Source organism: Lepidochelys olivacea, assembly GCF_965140295.1.
Source record: "Lepidochelys olivacea isolate rLepOli2 genome assembly, chromosome: 2".
Lineage (NCBI taxonomy): Eukaryota > Metazoa > Chordata > Testudines > Cheloniidae > Lepidochelys > Lepidochelys olivacea.
Window position 1 is genome coordinate 91716863 of NC_140412.1, and position 16001 is coordinate 91732863.

The window sequence follows — 16001 nt, forward strand, 5'->3', positions numbered from 1 at the left end:
AATGTATTATAATGAAGATTTCTGCATTATTCAGCAGACTTTGCAAATTGCAGATGACCATGTTTATTCCTCCTCGCTGTATATTTTTACAATGGTAAAAGATTCATATGGGACACCCTAAAAATTGAGAAAAATAAAGAATTTTACTATAACATCTCTACACCTTCTTCCATGCTGCCCTTTATATGGAGGAGAACCTTCCCAAAACTGATACCTAAAGCAACTACCTTCTCCTCCCTCAAATCTGTCCAAGAGTCTCTCTGTACAACACTCTTGAGAAACCAGCTAGTTGATGAACAGAAAGTTGATGTTTTATTTAATAAGGGAAAAAATGCCATGCGAAGAGTAAACAAACACATAGAATAAGATAGTAGTTAGGAACATCTGGGTAAAATTTTCATTGGACCATTTCAAACTAGGAATTTGGGGTTACTGGGTCCTCAGTGAATTTACAAATAATAGGCCAGATCCTAGGCTGTGTTAGGGCAGCTTTATATCAAACTGCTAGCACAAAGTAACCCTAAAGCCAGGCCACTAATCCTCCAGAGATTTTGCCTGCTTGGAATGAAGCTCAAGTAGCAAAGAACTACTGTAGCAATTCCCACCCTGGAGAGTGGGGCAGGTTGTTTCCTGCTCCCCTGCACCCAAATGATCTGACTGCACAGCACCTTAAAACCACCTTTGCAATGCCCCTCCTCAGCTGCATTGATCTTTCTTCTACCACAATTGAAGACTAAGCCCATGAAGCCTATCATAATAAAATGCCAAAGCTGGACAATTAGTCACATTTAAATACAAAGATTATAAAAAAATGCACATTATTTATTCCTGCAACATCCATTTCAAACAAATGAAGCAGAACCACTGAATTTCTAAAACAAAATTATAAAAGGACAGTTTATTCAAAAACTATATAACAAAGGCACACAGTCAAGTAAAAGATACATAACACTGTAAAATTGCATGTTAGAGTCAAGAAAGTCATGATTTTATTGTAGAAAATGAAGTGCTAACCTGGTAACCAGGTTGATCTGTATTTTGGGGAGAGAATTCAACATGAAAAATCTAAATGGAATGTTTAATTTCTATTACTAGTTACAAAAGGTGTGGCAAAAGCAAGTCCATATGTTGAACTTATGTGTTTCAAGCACTTTTCATACTGATTATTCAGTTTTATTGATTCTTGTAGAGCATACTTTAAATCTTCTATCTCGTCGAAAAATTCCTAAAAAAGAAAATTCAGTATTCATCTATTTTTTTCTAAAGTTACATTTCCCATTAGACATTGGAAGGTTATAGTCATACCTCAAAATTTTCCCCTGCTTCAGCCTACTTCTCAGGGTACAGACACAGCGAGTCTCACAGCCCGAGTCGATAGACTCAAACTTCCACTAACATGCTAAAAACAGCTGTACATTGCAGCTTGGGACAGAGCTCAGGCTCTGATGAGGGAGGTGGGCTTCAGAGCCTGAGCTGGAACATCAACACAGCCATTTTTAGTGCAGTAGAGTGACATCAAGTTTATCAACTCAGGCTCTGGCACTCGCTGCTGTGGGCCATGTAGATGTACCCTCAGAGTACTCTTCAAGTTATACACATAGGAATCACTTTGGTCACCACTGAGGCTGCAACCACATCTCAACTGAGATGTGGTGGCTAACTGCAACACTGCACAACAGCTTACAACTTTTATATATATAGCAACTTTCATACAAACAGTTTCAAAATATTTTACAGACAAATAATAGAAAGTAAAATAAAAAAATATGATAGCAGCAAAAGAAATTAAGAGAGAAGCAAAGGAGAGAAGAGTCAATGTTGCAGAAAGACAAAAAGGAAGTTCTAAATGGAAAGGTAGTCACACAAACCCAGTGGTGTGGACAGAGATAGGAGGACGGATTCAAGAGAGAAAGCGAAGTCCACAAAGACACAGGGAACAAATCAGCGACAATTTTAAAAAACAAAGGGGTTTCAAAGGAATCTCAAAGTGAATCAGGTGCCAAAAGAGGTGTCTGATAATGGAAATGTAGTTACATTTCCCTGTATTTGCAAAAGCCAGACAGCAGAATTCCACACATCATGGAGTCTGGAGAGCTGAGAGTTAGGAGTGAGTCCGTAAAAACTGGAACTGCAATAGTCAAGGAGAGAGGAGATTAAGGTATGGATAAGGATTTCAGAAATGGAGGAATCAAGGTAATGACTTGCACAGGCAATCTTCCAGAGTTTAGGACAGTAAAAGAACAGCATATCCAAATCACTTACAGAGGAAGTATAGCAATAGTAGACAGAATGTAATCACCCAGAATTCTAGCCCGAACGGTGACACAGAATCTACTACTTTCAAAAGAGATTACATGATAAAGATGCCTCCAGATTCTACTGTTTTCTTCTCTTGTTTTTACTTTGACTAAGTGCTTTGGAGAAGGGAGTCAGTGTTGGTTTTGTAACCTGCTACACACATCTTGTAGTCATCTGTATAATAAAATTCTACAATTGTTACTCTGTGTGTCACTCGGAAGCCTACAATGTCTGTTGAGTCAGTGTGAGAAGACAGAAACAGCTACAAGCATGGCTGAGAGCTCTTTTTGTTCAGAATATCACCAAATTCAATCATCATTAAGATTCCCTGTTTTACTGTGCAATTTTTAAGTTCTCAGCCACTTTGATTTTATGAATTACATCTGTGTGGTGTGTAGCTACAGCAGGCATGTATATATGCCAAGCCACAAGTCCTAGACCATTGTGATATCAGAGGCAACTCAACCAATCACCGCCCTTCCTCTATAGTTAATTTGCATGCAACAGTTGTATTGGTTGTATGAGACAGGCTGCACAGACTGAGGAGTGTGTGGCCCAACTGCCACACCTGTGCGATATCACAGGCTTTCAGCTACTAGTATATCAGTAATAACAACCTTAGTGACAAATAATTAGATCCTCAGATAGATCTCTCATCTCTACCTCCTAAATAAAACATCAGGCTGGGCCATACTGATTCAGTAACAATTCTTAGAAAATAGTCACACACAATAAATCAACACCACCACTTCCTGTTGGATCTGTAAGTACTACCCAGCTAAAAACCTGTTGGAGCCGATGAGAACAACAGGACAAGGCAGTACTTCCTTCAAGAGGAAATACTAAATTAGTACTGAAAACAAGGGACAAGTTATGTCAGTATCTGAATTTATTCTTCAACAAACAAACACTCATGACTATACAATTATTAGGATTACTCTCTACACACCAAGCTTAAAATTTTCAAAAGCACCTAACTGGACTGAAGTTCCCAAATCACTTGAATGTCAATGATGCCAGCATGTGCTACAGATCCAAGAGTGAATGGATTAATGTTTGTCCTCCAATCAAAAGGACCAAGCTGAAATAATCAGCTTTATGCAAACACAAAAATCTAAAAACAGCTGAAAGGAAATTTGCTGCTAAAAATGAAGAAAACTTTCATCTGGATATTCAAATAACTCAGCTGAACAGTAAGATTAGACCTCCAACTCTTACCATCTCATTTCAAGAATTACCAACACTTCCCACTAACTCCCTCCTCCCCTCGTCCAAATGTCACTTTTAACAGCCCAGCAAAGAAGAGTGAAAAGTCTTGCCTAGGAGTAACTAACTCTATGGAAGAATAATCCTCCGCTCACAAATATTACAGAGCAGCAGTGGATACTTAGTTTGGGAAATTTGTTTTTGTTCTCAACGCAATTATCTATCTGTTGGGCAGAACTAAGTCAATCGATTTACACTTCAGTCAATGTCTCTGTAACATGGAGCAAATAACCTCAAGGTGGAAGACTAGAGACAGAAGTGGCCCAAGATAAAAGCGTGTTCACAAGAGAATCAAGCAGTTAAAAGCAAAGGTTCAGCTGAATTCCAATTACTCCTCTTCCTGAACAAGTGGGTATGGAGGAAATTAAACCAAAGAACTGTTAATCTGTATTCCTTTTCTAAAGCAAACACATATTTGAGTCAATATGTACAACAGCAAGCACTTCATCTATGGCTAATACACACTAGGAAGTTAGTTTTATAAATTTGTCCATTATGAAATTTATCCTAAAAGCAAGTTACCTTGTCTAATCCAGGTAATTCATTTCTTTGCATTCTCCTTTCTCTAGACAGCTTCTCATTTTTCTTCTTCAGCTTTTGAATCTCAAGCAGCAATAGCACTACATTCAAATTAAAAATTCATATTTTAATCATTACAATTAACTTCTCACATGTCTATCAATCATATTACACTATATCCAGAGTTTGGTGTTATTGTTATGCAAATTACAGCTCATATTTTAGGGGGGGTGGGAAATTCTCCTTTAAAAATTTGATCCTTCGCATTTCCAACAACTACAAGATCACAGGATCTGCCAGTGGGACAGTTTTTATGTCAATTTTTATAAAAGCCTATTCTGAGATTTTTGCTTTGCTAGCATTCTATCCAACTATCAGAAACTCTGCTCTTACACGATTTGACTCCTCTCCTGTCTCCTTGACTTGGATGGTCAGATGTGATCTTCTGAGCTATGACGTCATGCCATCTATTACTGATAAGAATTTTCTTTAGAATTGCAGTGAGTTCTTGGCTTTGAATAAAAACCTTGATGTCACAGTAGTTTGGGCATTCTATATATAAACTATTCCCCTGCAGGTTTCCTCCATTAGTTAGATACAATCCTGTTCCACTCTGCTCTATTCTAGAAAAGTGACCCTATGAAAATTATACTGTGCAGGGTCTAGGTTTGTCTCTTAGCTTCCGTAACAAAGGTGCCAAGTTTACAGTAAAAAAAAAAAAGGGGGGAGGGTGAGGGGGGGAGATGGAGGGTTAGATCTGGCTAGGTTCTCCCTCATACAACATCACCAAAAATTAAGATTCTGAAGTCTAAAGTATGATGCCGAATACCTGTGCAACAAGACTGCCTCAAACGGGTTCGTACAGGTACAGCTGACTATAACATAGCAAATAACGTTGATAGACAAGATATAGACTACAGCTCCTTTCCCAGGGCTAAACTGGCTTTATAGGTCTAAGCAAAAGTAAAAAGCAGCAAATGCTTTTTATCACTAAAATACAAAAATATGAGACTAAATCCACACAAATGTAGATCTATTGATCAGATAGGGCCATTTTCAGACATCAACTTTTCAAAGATTAATAGCACTTCAGATACTACAATAAGGGCTAAGTGAAGCACATGGCCTTGAGTGAGCCCTATGCGTTAGGATGAAATGCATCCTCTTTGATGAGACATGACATGTATAAAAGCACCAGAGCAGGGATTCAATGTTTGTTTTGTAAACTGCCCCACATATCTATTACCTAAATATTTGCAAGAACAGGCTCCCTTCTTCTTACAAATGCATCCGTGAGATAATGTTATTTCTCTCTCTGCTGTTGGAGTCCTTACTCCAGAAACAGCGTTGTCCTTCTGGGAAACCTTTTTACATTCCAGCTGCTCAATTCTTTGCTTTTGTCCTTGAAGATGATGCTCTAGCTCATGAATTTTAATCTATGTTCAAAAAAATTAGAAAATGTAAAGCAGAAGTGTACAAAAAAAAATCACTCTCAGCTTTATGTGATTAGAAATACAGTATCTCTTGAGCCCCAATTCAAAGCTCTCACTATCTAATTTAGAACAGAACTTACCAGCAAAAGCATGAAGGATAAGAGCAAATCCTGCAAATACCAATTTTTTTCAAAAATCTGTTATAAATATATATACACAAATAAGAAATACCAATCCTTCTCCCACAAAAAAATTGAAACATTTTACACTGGTCCTGATCTGAACCTACTGATATCAGCCACACAACAACCATGACATTCTATTTTGAAAAATGATTAATCAGACTGCATAAATCTGAAGAGGCACTTAAATGTATGGGAAATGTTAGTTTGCAACATTACTTAATATTGCCAGATACAGCATGTCCCACATTTTTAAAAGTAAATACTAAAATAGCAACTAGATAAGGAAAATTGTTGTATTTTTACATAACTGGATTTTAAAAATCTCTTTTGTTGTTTCACTATGAAATATTATTAGGAAGTTTTTAAACTGCATAACAATTATGCAACTCTGTTTTCTAGCAATAGCAAAAATGGTGTTTATCCCAATATAATGAACACTAACTCCAGTCAGATTGAGCCAGTTCTTACAAATATCTACAAAAATAGCCTAAAGGCAATCAACATTGAAGTCATGGACCAAAGAGCAGTGACAGAATTTACTCTTAAAGTCAAAGACCATTCACCTGTGAACTGAAGGAAAAGAGAGAAAATGAAAAAGAAAAAAAAATGAAAAGAGAAATATTCATGACCATTTATACAAATATTAGGAAAGCTCAAAACTTACCCTTAAATGTCACATTAAATTATTTGAAATAAACTGAACAGTCACTACTTACACTGAGATTTTTAATTGTTTCACTTTGTTCCTGGTTTGTTTTGATTTCTCTGTCATAACGTTTCTGCAGGTTATTATACATCTGAAGTATTCTGATAACAGAAAAAAGTGCGTGAACTGATGATTATAGCATGCAAACTACCATTTTATTCCTTCATACTAGAATCCTTTAAAAAAAAAAAAAAAGAAAGAAAAAACGGCTCGCATTTGGTAATGTGTTAGTTATACGGAAACCCTTTGGATTGTAGTTATATTTCATATCTCTGAGTCTACATAAATCAGGTCCATAGATTAACTAATGCAGTGTTTTTCAATCTGTGGGTTGCGACCCAGTACTGGGTTGCGGCATCTGAGGCACTGGGTCGACTTGCTCTGCTCAGCACCGCCGACTGGGAAGTTAAAAGTCCCATTAGCTGTGCTGCTCAGCTAAGACAGGCTAGTGCCTACCTTTTCCGACACTGCACTGTGCCCCGGAAGTGGCCAGCAGCAGTCCAGCTTCTAGGCAGGGAGGCCACAGGGCTCCGTGCGCTGCCACCGCCAAAGCACCAGCTCCATACTCCCGTTGCCAGCCACACTCCCTGGTGCCTCCAGGCGAGAGTCGCGTGGAGCTGCTTGCGCACCTCCACCTAGGAGCCAGACCTGCTGCTGGCCGCTTCCAGGGAACCCCTTCCTGCATCCCAAACTCCTTATCCCCAGCCCAGAACCCCTCCCCCAGCCCTGAGTCCCCCCCAAACCCAGAATCCCTTCCCGCACCCCAACCCCCTGCCCCAGCCCCTCCCCACACCCTGAACCCCTCATTCCTGAACCCACCCCGCAGCTCTCAGCCCCGCACCCCAACCCTCTGCCCAGCCCTGAGCCCCTCCCACACTCTAAACCCCTCATTCCCAGCTCTGTTGGGTCACAGGCATCAACAATTTTCTTCAACTGGGTCCCCAGAAAAAAAGTTTGAAAACCACTGAACTAGCGAATATGCATGGATGTTTCTCCTATTACACCATGAACATGTTCATTAACTACTAGAAACAGAGCATAATCTTAGGCAATAACCCAAGTTATCTGTATAAGAAATATGTCCATTCAAATACCAACATTCTTATGAAATAAATCCAAAACAGATTCACAAAAAAAGGTGTATGCTAGACATCAACAAAGAACAGTAATGTATGGTTCATACCTGCAATGCTTACTCATATGAGTAGACCCAATGACTTCATGGATTAAGGATTGGACTATTCAAGCCTGACTCAAAGGTCACTGACTTCAATGGGTATTGGATTGGGCTCTTACTGAGAACAAAATGCAACTGGCTATATTAAGAACCCTGTGCTTTCTGAAACAGACACTATGATAAAACCTCAGTTTTCTATAAAGCTGTACACACAAACTCTTTGAAGGTTTGTTATGGATAAATTTATTTCTTGGTCTCATGAAACATAGGGTGCTTATATTGAATTATTGGCATTTTAAACTTATTTTATTAACCTTCACAGAAACACCTCACAACTAGAGTTAGAAAAGGGAGAATGAGAAATATTCAGGATGTACAAGATTTTATTTTTTTACATTTCGCTGATAAAGACAAATATAACTGCACAAATGTGTTGTATCCTATTTCACCTAACAAGTTTTAACAGTGCAATAAAATGACAGGAGAATAAACATTACCACACATGCATTACAACTATCTCCTGAATAAGGATACTCATTAACTATTATAGAGAAAATAGTGATGGGCTAAAAACACAGTAAAAGTCAGATTCATTTTAAGTGCTGAGAAAGCAAACCATTTATCAAGATATTGGCTCTGTCTCCCTTCTTCTTGTCAATGGAACTACTGTATATAATTCAGACTTCAGTGAAAGGGATTTTTAATTATGAACATTTGATATTAGCAAAGATAGGAGAATTCCTACCACTTAGGCAAATTCTTGGTGACTTCCCAATAACTATTGTCCTACAAAATATGTATTCAAATCTTTAATTTGATCCAAAACCTTGACAAATAAAATGTAAGACTCCAATCCTGCAACTGATAGGAGCATGAATGGACTGCTACACCTATATGGAGTCCCAATGAACTTAACAGGGCACCGTGCAAGCAAAGCAGACCCTGTATGCACTACAAATTGCATGACGACAGCCTTAATGCTCCTTCTGAGAACTGAACTAAAACTGTACCCTTCACATCACAAGCCAGTTATGAGAGTTTATATTCAGCAATAATTCACAAACCCCAATGTAAAAGAAATTACTTCTTGTTCAAACAGTAACAGACGAGAGCAATCAGATGATTTAACTGCTGTGGTTTTATATTGGACAGTGCACTGTCCAACGAATGACTTACATTTAATACTTCTAGATTCCTAACCTCAAATTATGTAATTTATCTTTCTCCTTTCCACAAGCTTCCCAACTTCTTTCCATTTTTCCCTAAGCTTCCACACTTCCTTCTATTTTCCCTAAGAGAGTGAGTTGTGGAGAAAATTTCTACTCAATCCTTAAATATTTTTCTCTACTTTCATTGTCTGAAGCATTGTCAAAGCATTTCCTTTCTCAACACTTAAAATGAATTTTCATATCTATAGCATAATGTGGGAATTTGAATGCCCTCAAATACACTGAAAGTTACTTCCAAGCAACATCTCACATACCCATATGACATTTATCATGAATAACGTACTCCACATTCTACCCAAGAGAAGTGAATCACCACATAAGACTCTTAAAGTATGCTAGTTCCAGTGAGAGAAGACATGCTTCATTAACCTTGTAAATAAGCAAGTCCCCAGAAGAACTTACCTGGCACTTTCGCTTGCTACTTTCATTTCCTTGTTGTGACTGCCAGCTCCCTTGTGCCATAAGTGGGATTCTGTTTGAACCTGAACACTTAATTGACATAAATGCAACAGCTTAAGGATGGTCTCTCTCCCACTCAACAATGCAAAAAGATTTCAAAACTGTGATGGGACATTTTAAAGTAGAAAGGATAAATGAAGACATTTTTTCTTTTGACCTCAAAATACAAGTTTACACTTCTCATGTTTTTCACTCTGTATGGAAAGTCCTACTGAAAATACTGCACACAGAGATACATGGAATGCTATCTAGCTACTTTTCAAAGCACCAAAACTTAAAAAAAAAAAAATCAAATCTTCACATCCAGATGTTTTAAATAACACTAATACTTAAAGTATTGCACATTACACTCACTGATGGTTTATTTACCATCAAAATATCCTAGAGCACTTTACACTAAGTTGGATACTGGTTGCACACTGAGTAAGCAAACGCAGCAGCCACATACAGACAGATATTACAACTTGCTGTTGCACTCACAGTGTGAATTTTGTCCAGAGCACCAGGATTGCCCTCTACTCTTTTTTGAGCAGTGCCCCAAGACTTTTATCATCTCCTTTTTTCGTTGCACGGACAGCCAACGAAGATAAGCAGAACAAATTATGTTTAATGGCTCATCTAAAACAGTGGTACTCAACCAGGAGTCCGGGGCCCCCTTGGGGGCTGCAAGCAGGTTTCAGGGGGTCTGCCAAGCAGGGCCTGCATTAGATGCGCTGGGGCCCAGGGCAGAAAGCCAAAGCCCCACCACATGATGCTGAAGCCTGGGGCTCCAAGTCCAGCCACCCAGGGCTGAAGCTGAATCCCGAGCAACTTAGCTTTGCAGGGCCCCCTGTAGCATGGGGCCCAGGGGCAATTGCTCCGCTTGCTACCCCCTAAAGCTGGCCCTGGCTTTTATATGCAAACACATAGCTGGGCCGTGGAGTTTTTATAGTGGTCGGGGTGGGGAGGTTGAGAACCTCTGATCTAAAAAGATGCCATCAGGGGACAAGTACCCAAGTTCTGCATAGCAATGTCACCTCTGCATACAGGTGTCTCAAATCAAGACTTTAATCCAGGGAAATAATAATTCTTACTCTCTGCTTGTGACACAGTCATGCATTAACTGCTCCAGCTGCAGTTTTTCCTGGATCTGAGCCAAATCATTTTCTAGCTGTTGATTTTTTCTACGCAGCCTTTTCAACTTCTTAAGTAGCTGTTCGTTTTCATCACTGAGCTGGAAAGTAAGAGAAAAACATTTTACCAAATAAAATTTTCAAATGCTACATTAATATGGATTCCTAACATTTCTGACTAACATTCATTTTTATAAACTCCAGTATGTTTACCCTGGGTCACTCAGATGCATAAAAAAAGATACTTCAGAAAGCCATTGGCTTAATTTTTTTTATGGAGAATGTACCGAACACACCTTCTTTAGGATATACACAAGAGAGATAATATCCTCTATACAGTTTAGTGAATCAGTACCAAATGCTTCTATTTTGTCAGTGCCTCAAGTGTAAAATATATGTTTCTATACACAGAGAGGAGGGAGAAGGTATGTATACTGTTGCCAGAGGTTCTCAAACTGTGGGTCGGGACCCCAAAGGTTGGTGTTAAACTTGTTAGGGCCAAAGCCAAAGCCTGAGTCCCACTGCCCAGGGTAAACTGGAGTGCCGCAGGGTGGCCAGGAGCATTGTCTACGATCAGCAACGCTTTAAAGTCAAGTCCTTTCTCTTCGAGGTACCGCTTGACCTCCTGAATGAAACACTTGTGGAACCAATCCAGAAATAATGCTGCCGTCACCCAAGCCTTTTTATTTGATTGCCAGAACACAGGCAGGAGATTTTTGTTCTTGCCTTTGAGGGCACAGGGATTTGCAGCCCTGTAGAGCAAGCCTGGCTTTATTAAATGCTCAGCCACATTGCCAAAAAACAACAGTGACATGGTCTTTAGCTGCTTTGAAGCCAGGGGCTTGTCTTTCTGATTTTGAAGTGGGCATTTTTTTCCAGAAGAGCCCAGTCTCGTCAGCATTAAAAACTTGTTCCAGAAGATAACCCTTTTCTTCTATGATTTTCTTTAATTTTTCAGGGTAGGCTTTTGCTGCCTCTTCATTGGCAGATGCAGGTTCACCAGTAGTCTGCACGTTTTTGAGGTTGAAGCAGTTACTAAAACTGTTAAGCCAATCTTGGTTGGCTTTGAATTCCTTCTCATCAAAAGGCTGTCCCTCTTCCGCGGGAGGTTTGAACAGCGCACAGAGGCTAAGAGCCATAAACAGGCACGTTTACAGTTCATGTCTTCCAGCCATAAATTTAATGCCTTTTCAGTCTTCACTAAAGTCTTATCACGCATCTAGCTCATCACCTTAGCAGTTATTGGAGCACTAGATGCCACTAGCTTGATGAATTTCTCTCTCTCTCATCTTGCTGGCACGGATGCTAGATTTGTTGCAGTCATATTTATGCGCCATGTTGGAAACCGACATACCATCTCTCAATAAGTCCAACACAGCCAGTTTTTCCTCCAGCATTGGAACAGATCATGGTTTCTTCGGTTGAGCATCAGATGAAGTAGTTGGCTTGCGTTTAGGAGCCATGTTGTACGAAAAATACATACAGTATCTTTAAACACTAGAATCACGCTCAGCACAGCAATATACTTACACTATGAGAGGCATGCGGGAACTGAGACTGACTGAGGGAATAGCAGATTCACGTCTCCCATCTCACGCTCACTCCGGGGCATATGCTCATGGAGTGGAATTGTGGGTGGAATCGTCCGCACTATTTACAGGTATCTTGTTTTTTGGGGGTTTTTTGCGGAGCGCATATAGTTGAATTTGTGTAAGTTAAATGCGTATATGATGCGACTCACCTGTACTTCGAAAAATAGGCCCCAAATCTGCAGACACACTTGTGCTTATCTTTATACATTAGTCCCATTGAAGCTCTTAGTATACAAATAGCTTTGGATGAAATGCACTTTATATATTTATATTATTTTCACCTCTTTAAGTAGCTTATTCCACTACTTAACTATCTTTATAGTTAGAAAAAACTTTCTAATATCTAACCCAAATCTCCCTTGCTACAAACTACAATTATTGCTTCTTTTCCTACACTCAGTGGACGTGGAGACCAATTGATCACCATCCTCTTTATTTTTTTTTACACAGTGATTCTCAAACTTTGTACTGGTGACCCCTTTCAAATAGCAATCCTCTGAGTGCGACCCCCCCCTTATAAATTAAAAAACACTTTTAAAATATTTAACACCGTTATAAATGCTGGATGCAAAGCAGGGTTCGGGGTGGAAGCTGACAGCTAGCGATCCCGAGGGGTCCCAACCCCCAGTTTGAGAACCCCTGGTTTTACACATTTGAAGACTCTCATGTCCATGCCCTCAGTTTTCTCTTCTCTAGAACAAACATGCCCAGTTCTTTCACTCTCATATTTTTAAGCCTCTTATTTTTTTGCTTCCCTCTGGACTCTCTCCAATTTGTTCACAAAATTTTTTTAAAATGCTGTATCCCAATATGGACATAGTACTCTAGCTAAGGCCTTATCAATGTCAAGCAGAGCAGAACAATTACCTGCCATCTTACACATGGCAGTCCGGTTACAGAGAAGAAGAATTACCTGCCATGACTTATACATGGCACTCCTGTCAGTATATCCCGGAATGACATTTGCCATTTTTTGCAACAGCATCACACTGTTGACTCATTTTCCATTTGTGATCCACTGTAACCCCAAGATCCTTTTCTGCAGTACTGTTCCCCAGCCAACTATTCTAATACGATTAGGCTTGTTTCTGTAAACACTTACGCTTTTGATTATCTTTACACGTAAGTAGTTCCACTGAAGTCAATTGGATTACTCAAGCAAGTAAAGTTAAGGATGCCATAAGTGCTTGCAGGATCAGGATCATAAGTTTATTATAAGATAAGTTTTAAAAATAAAAAAGTACACTTCAAATGCAGGTGGTTTTTTACATGAATTAGGATATTGTAAATCCAAATGGTAACTAGACCTTAAGAAGTTTATGTTTAGATATTATAAATAACCTCAGCATACACGTCAACTTTTAAATCAGCAAGAGAGCAATTGAAGATGTTGGAAACATTCAAGAGCTAAATAAACACAATGAAAACAACATAAATAGCTTAACCATTTAAATACCAAGTGGTCACAGTGAGCAATTAATGTGTTCATCTCCTTTTATCCGAAAGGTAGTTACAAACTAAGGGCTTGGTCCTATTCATATCCATGGAGGCTGACCCCTATGGAGCCAATTGCATGATTGGAATTAAGAGCCTGATTTTGCAAAAATTTACCGTTCTAACTTTAGTCTGGAAATACTCTCACTGAACTCTAAAACCAAGTTAGGCATGTGTTTCAGTACCTTGATGAATCAAGGTTTATGTGAGTAAAATGACTCGATGGACTTGGTCCTTAAACGGATACCTCGATTTTTCATGTTGTGGGAAATGCAGCTAACAGTCGTGCATACTGTACAACAACTGTAAAGCATAACACTATCAATTTGCAATCTGGTTAACCGAGGGAAGGGGCAGATAAAACTAGTATGAGAAGGAATCCCCCCCCCCGCCAGTGTTTGTGGTTTACAATCACATCCCCCCCAGCTGAACAGTGCTTTTCACCCCCGGCGCGGTGCGGAAGTCCCCGGTGGGGGTTGCGAAGTAGCTGAGCCCCAGCGCGGGAAGGAAGCAAACGGAACCGACACCGAACCGCCCGCCCCCGCGGTACCTCCGCGCCCCTCTCTCAGGCCTCCGCGGCTCGCTCACTTGCAGGCACTTGTGGACGGCGGGCAGCTCCATGGGCCCCGGAGGCGAGGCCACCCGCTGCGCATGCCCAAGGGGCGGGGACTAAAGGAATCTCTCCCCCCCACCCCCCCCGCGCGACTCGTGTCCTCTCTTTCCAACGGCCCTCTGGCCGCGTGCCCTGCTCGCTGCCTGCCCGTTTTCCCTCCATGTGTGCAGCACCCGGGGCGCGCAGGGACCGGGGGCGCCAGCATTTCAATACTGACTAAGGCTTAAGAGGCGGAGGCGATGCCACTCTCACGGCCGCCTTTCCCAACTCGAGACAGGCAGGTTACGGACACCTAAGTACTTGGATGGACGCGACCTCAGGCTGTGTGTGATGCAATTAACCCGCGACTATGCTGCTTCAGGCCCCCTCCAGGGTTGCCTGGAGACGGAGGCAAAGGGGCGGGGCTCGTTCCTCTCGCGGGCCCCACAGGGACTCAGGCTGGCGAGCCATCGACGCTAGTGCTTTTCAAACTTTTTTTTTTTTTCCTGCGGAGCCAGTTGAAGAAAATTGTTGATGCCCGTCACCCAATGGAGCTGGGGATGAGGGGTGTGGGAGGGGCTCAGGGCTGGGGCAGGGGATTGGGGTGCAGGGTTAAGGCTCAGACTTACCTCCAGTGGCTCCAGGTCAGCAGCACAGCTGGGGTGCAGGGGCCGGCTTCCCACCTGTCCTGGCCCCGTGGTGCACCTGAAGTGACTGGCAGCAGGTCCAGCTCCTAGGCGGAGGCGCACAACAACGCAACTCTCGCCCGCAGGCATCGCCCCCCCCAGCGCCCATTGGGCAGAGTGTGGAGCTGGTGTTCGGGGCAGGGCATGGAGCCCCATGGTCCCCCCTGCCTAGAAGCTGGACCCGCTGGTGGCCGCTTCTGGGGCGTAGCGCAGTGTCAGAAAAGATAGGCACTAGCCTGCCTTAGCTGGGCAGCACCGCCGATGGGACTTTTAACGTTCCGGTCAGCAGTGCTGACCAGGGTGACCCAGTGCCTTACATGTCACGACCCGAACTTTGAAAAACGCTGATCTAAGTGGTTCTATGGCACAGTCCATGTAACGGTGCGCTATGCGCCCGTACAGGCCAAGGCTTCTGATTTGATTGCTGGTCTTCTTGCAATATTTGCTGTGTCCTTTAAAGCCCTGCCCGCCGGAATCCTCCTGTACTGATCACATCACATGCTCCACCTTTTTCAAAGGGGAGCATCTAGCTATCAGGCTTGGGGAGAAAAGCTGAAAAATGTGAAATGAGTTCACTCTAAAGGCACCAAAACTAGAAGACAAATAACAACCCAAAATGTATTACTTTTTAAAAGTCTCTTTATTTTTTAGCCAGTCATGATTTATTTTTTAAAACTCACTCATGGTTTTTGAATATTTGGGGCTGACAATTTTGCACATATACACAAATACATTGAATGCTTGGGGTTGACAATATTGCACATAAGCATGTTCACATACACACAGATACTGAATACTTGGGGTTGACAGTATTTTATGCAAGCACATGGACAACTGAATGCTTGGGTTTGACTTGCACACAAGTGCACACGTTGAATGGGGTTGGCAATATTGCACACAAGTAGATGGGCACACGAGCATGCATGCATGCACATGTAATGCTTAGGGCTGGCAATATTGCTCTCGCATGTGTGCATGTGCATATGCATACATATTGAATAGTTGGGATTGACAGTATTGCACACAAAAGCACATGCACACAATGAATGGGGTTGACTTGCACACAAGCGCACATGTGCGCACTGAATATTTGGGGTTGGCAATATTGCACACAAGCACATGCACACACAAACTGTGGCCTTTTAGTAAGGCCCATGTTAGCTGCCACTCACCCTCTCCTTGTGAGGTCTCCCTTGTTTCCCTCATCCTCAGGATCAGCCACACAACCCTCCAGGAATCACTCTCATGGCCCA

General features: G+C 41.3%; 1 protein-coding gene across 3 annotated transcripts; it reads right to left on the reverse strand.

The window, feature by feature from the left end:
* Nucleotides 1–908: 908 nt before the first annotated feature.
* On the reverse strand, nt 909–14135 carry LOC311517203 (uncharacterized protein). Of its 3 annotated transcripts, none has more exons than XM_084621829.1 (7): nt 14021–14135; nt 10346–10485; nt 9216–9302; nt 6418–6508; nt 5330–5519; nt 4087–4184; nt 909–1225 (listed from the first exon to the last, which is right to left on the reverse strand). In XM_084621829.1, exons 2-7 carry the CDS (start codon nt 10369–10371, stop codon nt 1079–1081), a joined length of 639 nt encoding a protein of 212 aa, XP_084477955.1. In that variant the 5' UTR covers nt 10372–10485; nt 14021–14135; the 3' UTR covers nt 909–1078. The 3 variants fall into 3 exon arrangements, with proteins under 3 accessions (XP_084477955.1, XP_084477953.1, XP_084477954.1); XM_084621827.1 differs by having other exon boundaries at nt 14059–14128; XM_084621828.1 differs by lacking the exon at nt 909–1225 and adding an exon at nt 1235–2128 and having other exon boundaries at nt 14059–14128.
* Between the last annotated feature and the right edge of the window lie 1866 nt (nt 14136–16001).